This window comes from Pteronotus mesoamericanus, unplaced genomic scaffold (assembly GCF_021234165.1).
Source record: "Pteronotus mesoamericanus isolate MK-2021 breed Mesoamerican mustached bat unplaced genomic scaffold, CSHL_Meso_final contig_20, whole genome shotgun sequence".
In the NCBI taxonomy this organism is placed as follows: domain Eukaryota; kingdom Metazoa; phylum Chordata; class Mammalia; order Chiroptera; family Mormoopidae; genus Pteronotus; species Pteronotus mesoamericanus.
The window spans coordinates 91,186,943-91,200,068 of NW_026555085.1; the positions used below are offsets into that span (position 1 = coordinate 91,186,943).

Here is a 13,126-nt window from a genome sequence, read left to right on the forward strand (position 1 = left end):
TCAATTTTTCCCCGTATGCCACTTGTGACCTTCCTTACAGTTGCTGCCCCAGTGCTGAAGCCCAGAGGGATTGAGTCTGTGTAAGTCCTAAGTCTATTGTAGGCCCTTTAAGAGGAGACTCCTGAGAATCCCGTAGTTTCTTCCACCACCCCACCCCCCACTGGTTTTTATAGCCAGAAGTTATGGGGACTTATCTTCCTGGCACTAGAACCCTGGGCTGGGTGGTCTAGTGTAGGGCTGGGATCCCTCACTCCCAAGGTATCCCTCCCAATTTTTATCTACCACACGTGAGTGTGGGACCACCTGACCTGCATCTCCATGCTTCTCTGCACCTCTGCGCCTCCTACCCATCTGGATAGGTGACTTCTTTAATTTCTTGATTGTTGGACTTCCATATAGCTCAATTTTCTGACAATTCTGGTTGATATTTGTTTTGTAGTCTAGTTGTAATTTTTTCTGTGGTTTTGTGTGGAGGTGAGCTATGTTTACCTATACCTCCACCTTGACCTGAAACCTAGAACTGTTTTAAATAGGAAACTTTCCTATACACTTGAAGTCGGATTAAAAAAAACAAACAAAATTCTATTTGTACACCATTTTTCAGTAATATATCCATGGGATAAAGAAAAATGAGATAATATGCTACTCTGGCCAGAGTGATTTCAAGAAATCCAGAGAAGAATCCTCTCTGTGGTCTCCATCAGGAGAATATAATAGAAAAAAAAGTATAAATAAATAAATAAAATTAAGAGGAATGTGTTTACATAGAAAACACTTATTCTCAATTCTGCTTTAAAAGTTAAGTAAAATAGCATATAATGAATATTCTGAGTTACAGTCTCCAAGCTTAATAGAAAGAAAAAGATTTAAAAGACTAAACACACAAGATGAATGAAAATAAATTATTAAGGAAAATAATATTGTTAATATGGAAGAGAAAAGGCTGGTGGAGTTATTTTTTAATCCTGAGAAACAAAGAGGGATTTATTAGAAGATAAGTTGTCAATATCTATTCATCATTAGCAAAGGCAAACACTGAAGAAGTTTTGGTTGTTCTTAGGGAAGATTTTTCTAGTTCTGATAAAATTGATGTAATAGAATATGTCTAACAACGGACCAAGACTATCTTTAGGTTTTGCCGCATAGAAGGTGTTCAAAAATAGATGAATATGCAATGTGGAGAGAAACAAATGCACCAAAATAGTGAATTTTAAGCAAGTATTAGATATAAAATTGCTCCTCTCTGACCATTTTTGACCTACATAATCAAACAACTTCATACGGGTAAAGCTAAGAGAGTGATTAAACACATATTTACTGAAGAGATCAATGCCCTGACTCTCTTCTATGAATGTTGAATTTTTGTGATAATTTATTTGCTGTGCTCTTTCTGTGGTTTACTTGCAAATTACCTCATGTGGTTCGATGATGTGAAGAACGGGTGGGTTGGGCTTTGGCTCTCTAGGGTCCCGAACTCTTAGACGTTCTGTAGCCATAGCCAGTTCATCAATAGCCGACACACGATTCCTCAGAGCCATCCAATATTCATGAAGCAACTGGAGGGACAGACAAAACAAAGACATTGGTAAAGCACATAATTAAAATTGGTTAAACCACCAAGATGGGCCTTGGTGAAAAGTCTTCAGTGAGGCCTTATGACATATACATTTTTTTGCATTAAGTGTCTAAAGTACAAGCAATTCTTAGCCATTTTTAGGATAAGAAAATACTACTGGCAATCTCCATAGGACACTGCAGAGGACTGCCCCTCAGGAATCTCAGGAACAAAATGCCCTATCAAGGAACAAAAGTCTTTATAGCTCAATACTAGGCTGGTAGAATCTCTGCTTTATTTTTAAAAGTAATATTTATTATAAAATATTTCACATATTTAAGTAACATGTACACATGATAATGAGAATATTAAAATACACAAATGAGTTCCATAATCCAATTTAAGAAACAATACCAATTTCTTAGAGAAAGCCTCTGTGTTCCTTTTCAACTGTATCACTCTCTTTCCTCACACAGTTTTCCTTCTACCTCCCAAAATGGGGTAACCATTATTCTGAGTTGGACTTACTATTCCATCATTTTCACTGACATATGCTAATCTACACATCCTTAAACCTGGATATATATGTTTGTGAAATTCATAGAAGTGGTATCAATCATTATGACATTTTTGATATGCCTTCTTCACTAACATCATACTTCGATGTAGATCCTGACTGACGTGTGCAGCAGTAGCTCACTCACTGACATTGTTGTAAAAGGGTTTAATCTGCAATGTTATGGAGAAAAAAAGGTGCGCAGTTCTGGGAGAACTACATGATAAGCACTCCTCTGACACAGAGCCTGTGGTCAAATTGAGCCCCAAGGAAGAACACAGGACCAAGTGGACACTGTAGAGTACTATCTTCTTCCATGGGTTGGTGTAATTAATCGTGTTAATGTGCTTTTACATTAAAATAGAAATGTGAAAAGAAAAAAATTATTACAAACCAATGATTTCAACACCATAAAAGTGCTGAAATTTATCAAACATATGAACTGGTATTATAGACAACATGCCTTCTTTTTCTGGACAGGTATTTTTATACTGCTTTAAAATGCAAGAACTTTAGATTTAAAAAGGTATTAAATGGAATTATAAATAAAACCTTTCTTCACTGCCTTACCCATCTCACCTGCAAAGTAGGATAATCAATGAACAAATCCAAATATATATATAAAAAATTCAAAATTAATGAATTCTGGAATCTCATCTCAAACACAGTTACAGTATGACAAAATTAATAAAGCATTACTATGAAAGGTTACTTTGAAAAACATTATATTCTCTAATCTTCATTCAAAGTTTTTAATGGTTGGTTGTTACTCACAAGAGCAAAGCAAAACAAAATGAAAAATGAAAAAAAAAATCTCTATTCTAATTTCACAGAATAGCAATGTATGATCAAGCTAAGGACAGAATAACTATTTTGACAGCTAAATAAATGATTTCATATATTTTAAAAATAATTTTCTTTTAGTAATTTAATAAACAGACGTTTGTTATTCAGGATTACTATATTTTTCATCATTACAATCATCATAGTTTAGGGAAAGAGAAATTATAACACCTCAAGTCTCTAAGCAGATTTTTAAAGATAAAGAGAGAAAAAGAAAAGTAGCCATTAAAATTAATGTAAAGGAGAATTTTTAATATTGGAAGAAAGTTTTAAGATACTGGACCTTATATTCCTTCTTCCAAGCTTCAAAGAGATCCATTGAAGTACTTCCTTCATCAATGAACTGAATATCAAATCTATGTGACTTTGCAAATGACAGGAGAGCTTTCATAGACCGCTCTGTCTCGCTTATTGCCCACAGACCCCGGCTGGTGGTAGGTATTCGATCATCCACCAGTCCTTCTTCATCTTCTATCATCTCCTCAAATATTGCAGTCTGGCCTTTGACTCTGAAGACATATATGAACAAAATGACAGTAACTACTGCCCATGGTAAAAAAGCACTGTAAAAGTCATACTGGCAGAGCCAATGGGGAAACAAGGTCGGTAATGAAAATTTCAACAATTTTTAATGTCACATCTACAAGATCATGCTCGCAAGCCTTTGGGAAAAATGACAGGAATTTCAAAAATGCTAGAGGTATCATAAATTTGACCCACGTATCTTAAAAACCATCTAGAAATGACTATACATTTCAGGCTGAAATCTTACTCTGAGAATTAAGACAATACAAAACACAAACTACCATCACTATCGACCATACAATAAGTAAATAAGTAAATAAGTAGATAAAATAAACAAAAAAAGCAACAACCCCCCCCCAAACCACAAGACCTCTGGAAGATGATCTAAAAGTAATGCCAATCTCTCTTTTTTTGAAGCAATCAGAACTTAGTCTTTTCTCAATTTCCATTTTTGTAAAACAGAAATAATTTTGCTAATGTCATGGCTGTATGCACTTATTAAGCAGCTTAATTCTTATACAGGATGAGGATAACAAATTTGTATTGGATAAAGTATATTAATAATGAGAGCTAACATTTTGTAGGATGTTAACCATGTACCAAACAGTATGCTAAGCAATAACATGCATTTTCTTATTTAATACTCAAAAAATTCAATGAGGTGTGTGTTGTTATTATATACATTTCACAAATGAGGATGCTGAGGCTTAGAGTAGCCATCTGCCCACAACAGGGGATAGGGATTTGAGTTCAAATCTGTTGGACTTGAGAATCTGCTCCTTCCCTCAGCCATCTCTCAAGCAGGCATTACTGCATGACATGAGCGCCTGAGGCTGCACTTCTGCATGGGTAGAACTGAGCATGTTAAGTGATCAAATGCCGAAGTTTATTCTGTTAGTTTAATAAGAGAGAAAATATATAAAACAATTACTGTAAGGAAAATACAGTCTTCTAATTTAAAACATCAAGTCTTGTAAATGTCTCCTTTCCCTGATGGAAATAATCAGAGAACTTACGTGTGAGAAAACAGCTTTGATTCGTACTCTGTGAACAATTCATCAGCCTTACAGAAGACACAGCTGGAAGAGGAGAAACTGTCAGTGAAATGTTCATAAACGTAACCAGTAATCAGGTCATTTCTAAGAAAGGCTTAGTATTTTATACTTTACTTTTTCTTTTCAACAAATATGCCATTTTAGGGAAAAAAAGCATTTCCAATATGTGGTCCTTGAGTCTTTTTTTAAAGTTAGATTAATGATACATCTCCACTTCTGTCTGAATTCAAATAAAAAAACTTTTATTGCAAGAACCATTGTTTCTTCTCTCAGAATAAATCTAGCTTAATGGAATGATGCTATTTTATCGAATGATTTCTTCTAGTACCTACCAGTTGAGAGGAAGTCTGGCTGGTCGGAGGTGGCAGATTGTCGCAGACTCAATAACACTACGAGACGGAGGTCCCTCCAGGTTCTTCACTGCTTCTCTTACCAGCTTCTGGAATTTAGTTAGTTCTTCCATTTGTGTTGTTAGCAGGAACTGAAGACCTCTGCAGTCACGGAACCTAATTCCCATCACCAGCACCAAACACAACACAAAAAAGGGAATTGTTGGGCAATGTCTTCGAATTCAGAAAATGGTTGCTAAACAAAGAAACTGCAACATTTTACCTAGTCACACTTTAGTGAGTTTTACCTCAGGAGTATATTCTATTGGCATCTATAGCAGACAAGGAATAATGACATTGGATTGTCTACTCTAAAAATTCTGATAGTTCCTGTTCCCAGGAACTAAAAAACAGTACTCAAAATCTGTCTGTCTCAGACGTTTTCCAAAGATCATGGTCATCACGTTCTTTCTTTTTAACGCTGACTGACTACAGGTGTCCCTCCTGACACCCTAGCTCTATGTGAAGAGGTGACTGCAGGATGAAAAATAAAGACAGAAAATTGGGAAGGAAGCCAAATAGCCAAGAGATAGGTTACTTGTTACAAGACTCTGTGTGTGTATTTTATTAAGCATTTGCTATATATCAGGCACTTTACCTAGCACCTCTCCCATATAATCTCAATAGTCACCATGCTAACATAAGGATAAAGCTTAACAAATTAATTTGTTATTATGTGGCAGAGTTAGGAGTTAAACCCAAACAATGCTCTTAACTATTCTGATAAACTATAGATGAAAATGGCTAAGGAAAAAAAAAATGTATGGATGTGTGCATATAGATTTCTGAAAGGAAAAAGAAAGCACAGAATAACAAGAAATTAGAACATGGAAAATACAATTTGTTTGCTTTTAAGAGTATATCCTTCTCCTCCCTAAAATGCCATATGCACTCCTTTTCAAACTGTTCATAAGGGCCCACTGTCCTTCCTGAAGGCTTCTCCAACATTTCACAACACTGGTCTGTTTCTTTCTGTCCACGGAATTTATTAAAAATATTCATTTTATACTGCATGTTCAGTTTTTACACATATTCATCTTTCTGAAATTATTCATGGGTGTTATCTTATTAAGCTAAATTTTAGAAGGTAAGAATTATATCATAGTGTTCTAATTCCTTTTTTTAAAAAAAAAGTGTTATGTAAGAGACAGAGAATAGCTATTGAATAATTTCTGAAATAATTTGCATAGTGAAACTTAAACAAAGTTCACAAAAATAAAACAACTTTTTCTTTCTAATTTATGAGAAATTTAAATCACTCTTCAATAGCTAACTTTTGAACTAAAGGAAAGAAATGGCTTTGGAAAAATTCCTCTTTACTAACTCATGTCTGAGTCATGTGATTAGGGCCTGAAAAATATCACAGATCAGCATTTAACAAGTCCTACCAATGTTCTCTCTTGCAAGTCCTTTAAATGGACGAGCAGAAAACAGTAGTAGAAGAACTCTTAAACATCATACATAAAAGGTAGATGCCATGTTAAGTGAGTACTTTATAAATATTAATTTTCTAATCCTCACAACAGTGTTGGGTGGTTTCATAGATGAAATACTAAGGCACAGGGAGCTTATATTTCTTTCCCAAGGTCACAGAGCTAATAAGTGGTGGAGCTGAGACACGAACACAGGCAATCTGACTTGAGAACCCACCTGTGCTCATAATCACTGAGCTACATAGCCTTTCCCAAGAATGATTAACAAGTAAACATAAATAATCTGGCTTTTGAGATATCAATCTCAAAATATGTAACTTACATATTTTAAAATGTGTTTTATTACTATTTATGTCTAATTTTTTTAAAGGAATGTCTGTATAATTAATGGTACACTTTACATCTCCTGTTGGTCCTTTTACAGCCCTGGGGTCTCAAATAGTAGGAGATATGTTCTAATATGGGATTTACAACTTTTAAGTAATGTCTGTATGATTTAAGAAAAACAAGTTCAAGATATTTTAAATGTTTTCTTATCAGCTGATTCCACAATGTTGGCAGAACATATTAGGATATAATTTTTTTTTAAGAGGAAAGGAAAGGGAGGGAGAAAGAGAGGGAGAGAAACATTGATGTGAGAGAGAAGCATCAACTGGTGGCCTCTTGTACCTGCCCTGACCAGGGACTGAGCCTGCAACCTAGGCATGTGCCCTAACAAGGAACTGTACTAGTGACCTTTTAATTTGTGGGATGACACCCAACCAACTGAGCCACACTGGTCAGGGCAGGATATATTTTTTAAACTGGATGAAATGAATCATCATGTAAATGACAACTTATTCTGGAACAGTGATTCTTGAGCTTAACAGGGAAAATGGAAGTGCACTCAAGAGTGTAACACACTGCACATATTTCAGAAAGCAGCAGCACATCAGGTTCTGTATGCGGGGAAAAAGCAATTGCGATAAACTACATCAAGTTAGTAATGACACATGGAAAATGTGGCATGTCTCTTTAGGGTTTTAGCTGATATTTGGAAGACCTTTTAGAAGAGTAAATTAAAAACTTTAAAACATTTCAAAGATATTGTATTGATGATTTTTTCAATGCAAACTAACAAAATCCCAAGGCTGATCTTATTGCTGCAATGTGATCTAAGCAGCAACAAGACCCTCTCTCTGTTCCCCCATACCTAGAACCAACAGTCCTGCCACAACACCTAAAATCCCCACAGTAGGAAGAAATTCCTTTGGGTCTTGCCATTGAGAGTACCTTTGATAAAGAATAAATTGTTCTTTGGAAATAATTATTCCCTGTTTCTGTATCTAGATCAATAATCCAATTTACCTATGAATGCCGAAGAATGATAAGCGTTGATGAGAAGAAAGTTAGGGAAGGGAGGGCAGGTAACTCTGCAACATAAAACCTGCCACTGTGGTACCATGATGCTTAGGACTTAGGGAATGCGTCACACAGGGAAGTACGAACGCCTTACTTATTTCCTTAAGGACAATATTCTCCAAAACAACGTCTATTTAAACAACTTGCTTCAAGTTGGCTTTAAGCAACTTGTCTAACAAAGATACAAAGAAAGTACTTGAAGCAGATTTTTAAAAAAAGAAAAGCAGCAAAAAGAGAATATTTTTAAATGACTAATATATAGGGGAAAAAGGTTTCTTTTCTTGACTTACACCTAATATTCTGGTTTGAAGTGTACTCTTAATAGTACGTAAAATCCAGATGTTCATAATCACAGTATGTTCCTACATTTAATTGTACTTATTACCAAATGGCCTGGATATTTGGGGTGCTTCTCATATAGTTATTCTACTTTGTACTATTTTCTTACTTCTCTGACATAGAAAGCTTGCTAGTTTGCTGCTTGTAGTTGCTGGTTATTTCATTTCGCACTCGTTGAACAAGCTCCTCATCAATAGAAAATTCTATTGCTCTGTGGATCACATTTAGCCACCAAGGAGAATTGGAATAAATCTGCAAAAAAGACAAGTGCTCATCAATTAATGCTGCAGTACTTGCTCTCGTTTGTAGGGTGCTGTGATAAATGCTACTCTAAAGGGAATTATAATAGCGGTGAGACAAGTATACATTCTCTATATTTAATGGTGAGTACAACTTTTGCATAATATAATTAAAGAGAATACTTGTTTCCTGATTTCTATGCATGAATGCGAACTTATTGTGCACACTTGTGAAACAAAGTTGAGCTAAAAAATACTTTACCAAAATGAGAATTCTGTACTTACCCCATATGTTTGAAAAGGTAACAGGTTTCTTTTTCAACATAAAGACATCATGCTGATACTCAACTAACTAAACTAGATACTAGTCAATCTGTGATAACAAAGAAAATTTTACGCCTGAATATTAAGGAATTAATGAATTGGGAAGAATAAAATATGGAGTATTGGGTAAAAATCAAAAAGTATGAGAGTGTATTTTTGCATAGCCTCCTTAGACGTTGTTACTGATTTCATAAAAGGAGAATTTTAGAAATGACAACTGGCTTGCATTTCATAACAAAAATAACTGTGCTTCCAATGTTCTGATATCTTAATAGAAAAGATTTGAGCAACATATACATTTAAGATCAAAAGGAGGTTACAAAAGTCTTTACTTTCTTCAAAAGACAACCCAAGGCAAAAGAAATCCATTGTAGCTTAAAAACAATGAAAAAGAGTAACTATACAAAATAGGTGATTTATTTATGAATCTGTTCATTCAATCAATAAACACTGGTAACAGCAAATACATTTTTACTGTGTGACAGGCGCTGTACCAGGGCCTTAGAGTTCGAAGATGACTGCACCAATTCAAGTTTCTCCCTGCACCAAAACAAAAGCCAAAATGCTAGGTGGAGACAAAGACCAGCGAGGAAGTCGGATTGGGGACACACCTTTCTCTGGAGCTCCCGGATGGTCTGCTGCACAGGCAGCAGAGCCTGCTGCGCTTCGGCGACCTCGGTGTTGCACTTGCTCATGTAGTGCTCCCGCAGCTGCCTGGCCTGTGCAAAAACAGCAAATAGTGTCACCTTTCACTGCGGGTCAAGAAAATAATTCCACATGGTTTGTCAAGAACGGTGTCATTATTTTTATATATTTAGAGCTACTTAACTCAATTTAAGCATAAAACTCTACAAGCCTACTGCAGAGAACATAAAAACCACACCAGAAATTCCTGAGATAAATATTCAGGAGAACACATTTACCTGTTAAGCCATAACATTTAAGAAATCCCAAGGGTTTGCTCTCCAAATTCTTATCAACTTTTTAATTAAAAAAAAAGGGAAGGGAGAAGAACAGTGACATTTAAAGTTATGATACCTTTTAGAATCTGCTGTCTGATTAAGTGATTTCAATTTCTTGGAATTTACTTCAGTTTGGAAATAATTCTTGAGAATATATAGTAACACAGGTGTTATACACTGGCTTGTGTTCTTCCAAAATCCATATAGTGAAGCTCTAACCTCCAGTGTAACTCCATTTGGAAATGGGGCCTTTACAGAGGCCGTTAAATGAGTAAAAGTGTTTAATGAGATCATAGTTGTGAAGCCCTAATAAATATGTCTGGTCTCCTTAAAAGAAGAGAGACAACAGGGATGCAAGGAAGGAGAAGGCCTGGTGAGGGCACAGCGAGAGGCGGCCATGTCCAAGCCAAGGAGAGGCCTCAGGAGAAAGCACCTCTGCTGACACCTGACCTTAGCTCACCAGACCCCAGAACTCTGAGAAACAAGTTTCTGTTGTTTAAGCCTCCCAGTCTGCGGCATTTTGTTATTAAAGTCCTGGAAGATTAATGTGATAATACATGGAAATACATCCACGTATATAGTGTGAACCCTCCTCCTCTTGATGCATTTTTCCTTTTCTTGTCACAAACTTCCAATTCATTTTTTAAAAAATTCCTTGGCTATAATTAGTTGGTCATTAAAACTGACAACTAATAGGCTGGACTGCCTCCCAGAGTTTCCTGTCACTAAAGGCATTTAAACAAAGAGCGACTGAATGTATGCAAAGATCAGATGCAATGAGAATGAAATTTTACTTGAAAATTTCTACCACTTAGACTGCCATCTAACATTGGGAAAAGGCTGTACATCCTTATGCAATTTCATTTTTTATATTGTTGATTCAAATAAAGGCTCTACTTACAAGTTCAGTGCATTTTAAACATACCTACGACTCTTTAGATTTAAGCTTTGCTATCTCTCTTTGACCTTAAAAAGGCAAAAATTTATGAGCAAATTAGCATAATACGCTTATTAACAATTTATGATAGTTAATGTATTATGTCACTCTTTCCAGAGAGAGAGTCAATACTCATCGTAGAGGGAACTTTGAAGACATAAATTCTACTGAAAACCTGAATTTACTGTCATAAACAGAAAGGCGGGGAAAGTATAACATTTTTTATTTTTACTAAACTACGCCTTTTGCAGATATGTCACAAGATCAAAAAATCTCCTTTTTAAATGTTTCCCCTCCATCTTTATTTATTTTTAAATCATGTTTATTCTATTACCGTTGCCTCAATTTTTCCCCCTTTGCCCTCCTCCACTTACCTGACCCTGCCCCCCGCTACCACAGTCAATTCCCACTCTATGTCCATGGGTCATTCCTACCTGTTCTTTGTCCAGTCCCTTCTCTTCTTCCCACCATTTGTTTTAATTTACATTCTGCGCTGCTGACTATCACCAACCACATCTACAACAAGCCGCCGCCCTACGGCTACAAGCAGATCACCAAAGAAGCAAAATAAGCATTGCTGTTCTGTTCTCTGCCACCCCGATCACCACAGCCACGTCTGAAATGCTGAAGCAGCAGGAGAACACCACTACCTTTACTTAAATGTTGTATGGCCGAGTAAATATGAATTAGGCGGAACACGAAGTCAGAAACACATATTCTTTAAAGACAGAATGAAAAAATAGTAATTACCTCTTCCTCAAGTCTGCCGTCTCGCAAGGTAGGAGGTATCCCCGGGTGCTTGGCTACCAACAATTCCATCAAATTATGAGTAGCATGAAGTCTCTACAAACACAGAAAAGGCAGTAATTATGAGCGGCGCAGTGAAGTCTAAGGAAGGACTTATTGTTAACATGGCATGCAGAGCATTAACACACGTAAATCGCTGATTTGAGTACCACTTTCTCAGAGAAAAACAAAGTCAGTTTTATAGTAAAGGTCTTAATTCACAATGACATAAATTTTCTTCAATGAAAAATCTAGCCTTATGAAATACATCTATGTAGTTAGCAGAATATGTAATAGGTGTATTTTTTCTATTATATACACATTTGCCTATATAGGGAACAAGGAGTATGCCAAGTAAAAGCAGTCAAATAAAAATGTAGACTGCAGGTACTTGATTCCTCTTCTGGGAAATGAGTCTAGATAATGCTAGCAATTATATCATGATAAAATAAGGATAATTATATGCATAAGAAAAAGGGCTATGATCTGGATCTGCCTAACTTAAGGGCTGAAGAGGGGAGGAGCTGGAGGTGGAGATGGCGTAGGAAAAGTCTATCACATATCTCTGTATTCAATATAAGCCAGGCTCCTTGCTGTGACATCAACTGCAACAGGTCAGAGACTCCTGGAGTCAAGGGTTATGAGGAGAAATAAAGTGAAGGTAATTTCTGTCTGTTAATTTGGGGAAATAGGAAAGGGCAAAAGGATCAGGTAAGCATTTTTCTGGTAAGATGTGATTTGGTGCCAGCAATTTGAGACCATAAAGGTTTATGCTTTTTGGCTACAGATTATGAGCTATGGTACAGACCTTTGTAGAGTTAACCTTTGAAGAGTTAACTGTTTTTAGGTCTTTTCAATATGGATTCATAGGTGATATAGTCACTAACACTATCGGATTTAATAACAACAACAGAGGTGTAAAGAACACTAGAGAAACCAAGCAGTTGAAACTTGGCTCCTCTAGTCTGTGCGTGCTTACGCAACAGGACTTTTGGTGCTTTCTGCCCCAGGTGGTGGAACAGACTGGGAGAAATACTCATCTCTCTCCATTCTTTACACATTTTATCCCAAGGGAACAGAGTGGCCCATCTGACTGGACAGTGCAAAATATTCAGTGGGCCATGCTTTACCATAGGTGGGGCTGTTAGGATCAGCAGGGAACAATGAGGCTGGTGGCTTCCTCTTGAACTTAAGCATACTGGACTTATCTACCTTGCTTACTCTCTATCTTTGTTTCCTTTATTCAGAAGCACGACACCTTTGCGTTTCCTCCTTCTCCCATGAGGCAAACACATTTGCTTAAGGTCGAGGGCCTGCCTTCTGCACTCCTTATCCAAGAAGAACATAAGCAGACTTATACTTAATTTTCCTTCTTCTTCTTTCTTCCCCCACGAGCCATATACCTCCCACCACCTGCTGAAGCACATGTCAACATGGAGGTCCCAGAGTCTAGATTCTGAATGGTAAAGGAGTCTCATCAGGGACTCAAGCCTAAACTTACCAAGACTAATAAAAGTGATCCTTATATACCACTCAGCCAGAGTCCTGTCTACATAATCCACTTGACAGAACCAAGAATGGGAAGAGACTTAATACTCAAATGTTGCAATTTAAATACCCAAATATCCCTGAAAGACCTCCAAAAAATTAAATTGGAAGATCACTGGATAGGTTTTATTGTTACTTAGTTCCATTGCTCACTTTAACTCATTTTCTTTACTTTTTTGGTCAAAATCACGTAAATAAGTAGGATGTTCACATTCAAAAGTGATAAAACTGACC

At 36.4% G+C, this 13,126-nt stretch overlaps 1 protein-coding gene across 1 annotated transcript in view; it reads right to left on the bottom strand.

Moving 5' to 3' along the window:
* SHPRH (SNF2 histone linker PHD RING helicase) overlaps window positions 1-13,126 on the bottom strand; it is a 72,168-nt gene that overhangs the window by 26,023 nt on the left and 33,019 nt on the right. Inside the window, exons 16-22 of the mRNA XM_054570077.1 lie at window positions 11,309-11,401; window positions 9,271-9,378; window positions 8,206-8,348; window positions 4,867-5,040; window positions 4,496-4,558; window positions 3,238-3,463; window positions 1,413-1,556 (exon numbers count right to left, since the gene is read on the bottom strand). Of these exons, the coding sequence (XP_054426052.1) occupies window positions 1,413-1,556; window positions 3,238-3,463; window positions 4,496-4,558; window positions 4,867-5,040; window positions 8,206-8,348; window positions 9,271-9,378; window positions 11,309-11,401 (951 nt within the window). The remainder of the gene's footprint in view (window positions 1-1,412; window positions 1,557-3,237; window positions 3,464-4,495; window positions 4,559-4,866; window positions 5,041-8,205; window positions 8,349-9,270; window positions 9,379-11,308; window positions 11,402-13,126) is intronic.